Source organism: Triticum dicoccoides, unplaced genomic scaffold (assembly GCF_002162155.2).
Source record: "Triticum dicoccoides isolate Atlit2015 ecotype Zavitan unplaced genomic scaffold, WEW_v2.0 scaffold197809, whole genome shotgun sequence".
NCBI classification, from domain to species: Eukaryota; Viridiplantae; Streptophyta; class Magnoliopsida; order Poales; family Poaceae; genus Triticum; species Triticum dicoccoides.
Window position 1 is genome coordinate 522 of NW_021233016.1, and position 1,948 is coordinate 2,469.

At 39.4% G+C, this 1,948-nt stretch overlaps 1 protein-coding gene across 1 annotated transcript; it reads left to right on the forward strand.

Moving 5' to 3' along the window:
- Nucleotides 1-267: 267 nt before the first annotated feature.
- LOC119344995 (disease resistance protein RGA5-like) lies at nucleotides 268-1,942 on the forward strand (the record flags this gene model as incomplete). Its single annotated transcript, XM_037615250.1, has 2 exons — nucleotides 268-1,067; nucleotides 1,840-1,942. Coding segments are annotated over exons 1-2 (903 nt in total), but the record flags the coding sequence as incomplete, so codon positions are not given.
- Nucleotides 1,943-1,948: the final 6 nt, after the last annotated feature.

The window sequence follows — 1,948 nt, forward strand, 5'->3', positions numbered from 1 at the left end:
CTTTGCTTGGTTATCTGTATTATGTAGACCAACTATCTACTAGTCTCTAACCAATAAACAACTTATCTATTTGAAGCATCTGCCCACACATGCGTTCATACACACCCCAATGAATGGTTCCAATAGCTTAGTGTCTTGGCATGTATCTTTTTTTTCTTTGCGGGAAGCCTGTATCTATTAACAAGCCGCCTTCCTTCTATTCTGTACACCAACTCTTACTTCTGAAAATAGCTAGCCATTGAGACTAGAGAGCACGCTAGCTAGGAGATGGCCGGTGGAATCGTGACCGTGGCTAGTGGGGTGATGAGCCCGCTCATCTTCAAGCTCACCATGCTCATGGGCGACGAGTACATGAAATTCAAAGGAGTCAGGAAGCAAGCCTCATTCCTTGAGAAGGAACTCAGCGCCATGAATGCTGCCCTTCACAAGCTGGAGCTCATGGATGAGCTCGATCCATCCATCAAGGACTGGAGGGACCATGTCAGGGAGATGTCCTATGACATGGAGAATTGCATCGATGATTTTATGCGCCAATCTCGAGGTGACGATGCCAAGGTGGGCTTCATCAAGAAGACTTCTCGTCGCATCAAGAAGTTGCGACAGCACCTTCAGATAGCCCACCGCATGGAAGAGCTGAAGACTCTTGCCTTAGAGGCAAATGATCGTCGCCAAAGATATAAGATTGATGATTGGAAGCCACCCTCTAGCTCTGTGGCTGTTGACCCTCGGCTGCGAGCTGTCTATCAGGAGGCAGCTACTCTTGTGGCCATTGATGGCCCAATGAAGAAGGTTGCCACTTTGTTGATGGATACCCATACTAAACTCAAGGTGGTGTCAATCGTGGGATTCGCTGGGCTTGGTAAAACTACACTTGCCAAACAAGTGTATGATAAAATTGGCTCGCAATTCGATTGCAAGGCATTTTTTTCAGTTTCACAGCGGCCTGATATGAATGAGGTGCTCAACAATTTACAGCTAAAACTTAGGATGAAGGAGCCCGATTCATCTCGCACTCGCAAGGTTGATGACATTATTGAAGAGCTAAGGGGGCATCTGAAAGAAAAGAGGTATTGCTTACTGTCGACAGTCATTTGCATCGCTACTTGTGTTAAATTTGAGTCGAACAATTAATTATCCTATGTTTTGTTATTGATTTTTGTGCATCCAAGTTGTATGTTGATTGTTTTGATTCTTTGTGTGTTTATCATGGAAAGGGAAACACATGAAAAAAACATCTTCAGAAAAAAATGATTGATATTTTGGTATAATTGATTGGGTATTACAAACATGCTGGCTCTAGAATGCCTTGTGTTCCATCTGTAAGGGCTAAACATACCAATCCATATCTTTTTAATATAGTTATTTTAATGTCAGTTTCTGAGGTCAAAATCAGATATACAATACTGAATTTTGTCCATGGATGTGAGTTTTGTGTTTGTTTTTCTTTTATGGGCTTAGAAATCGACAAGTAAAAATACGATGGTTACATAGCTTGATTTCAGTTTTGTTATACTACCCATCTAGTGTAAAACTTGCTAGGGTATATTTGAAACATTTTTGCTATATATTAGAAACATTTTTGTTACTCATCTTAATCATTAGTAAAGATAGTTTTCCCAAAGGAAAGACAATCAAATGGCTATGTCATCCTTACATGGTAACTAGTCTTATGTTTTGGTATTACTTATCCATTCATTATGTTAATTCATAGCTTCTCAGAAAAATTATTTTATATATCCCTTGGGTGAACAGTGTTTTTCCTGAAATTACTTTGTCAAAAATCTATAATTTAGTCATATTACATTATAATGTAAGTAACCTTTGCAACCATTTGAACAGGTACCTTATTGTTGTTGATGATGTGTGGGATGAATCAATATGGAATATTATTAAGTGTGCATTTCCAGAAGACAATAACGAAAGCAAAGTAATAGTCACAACAAGAGTG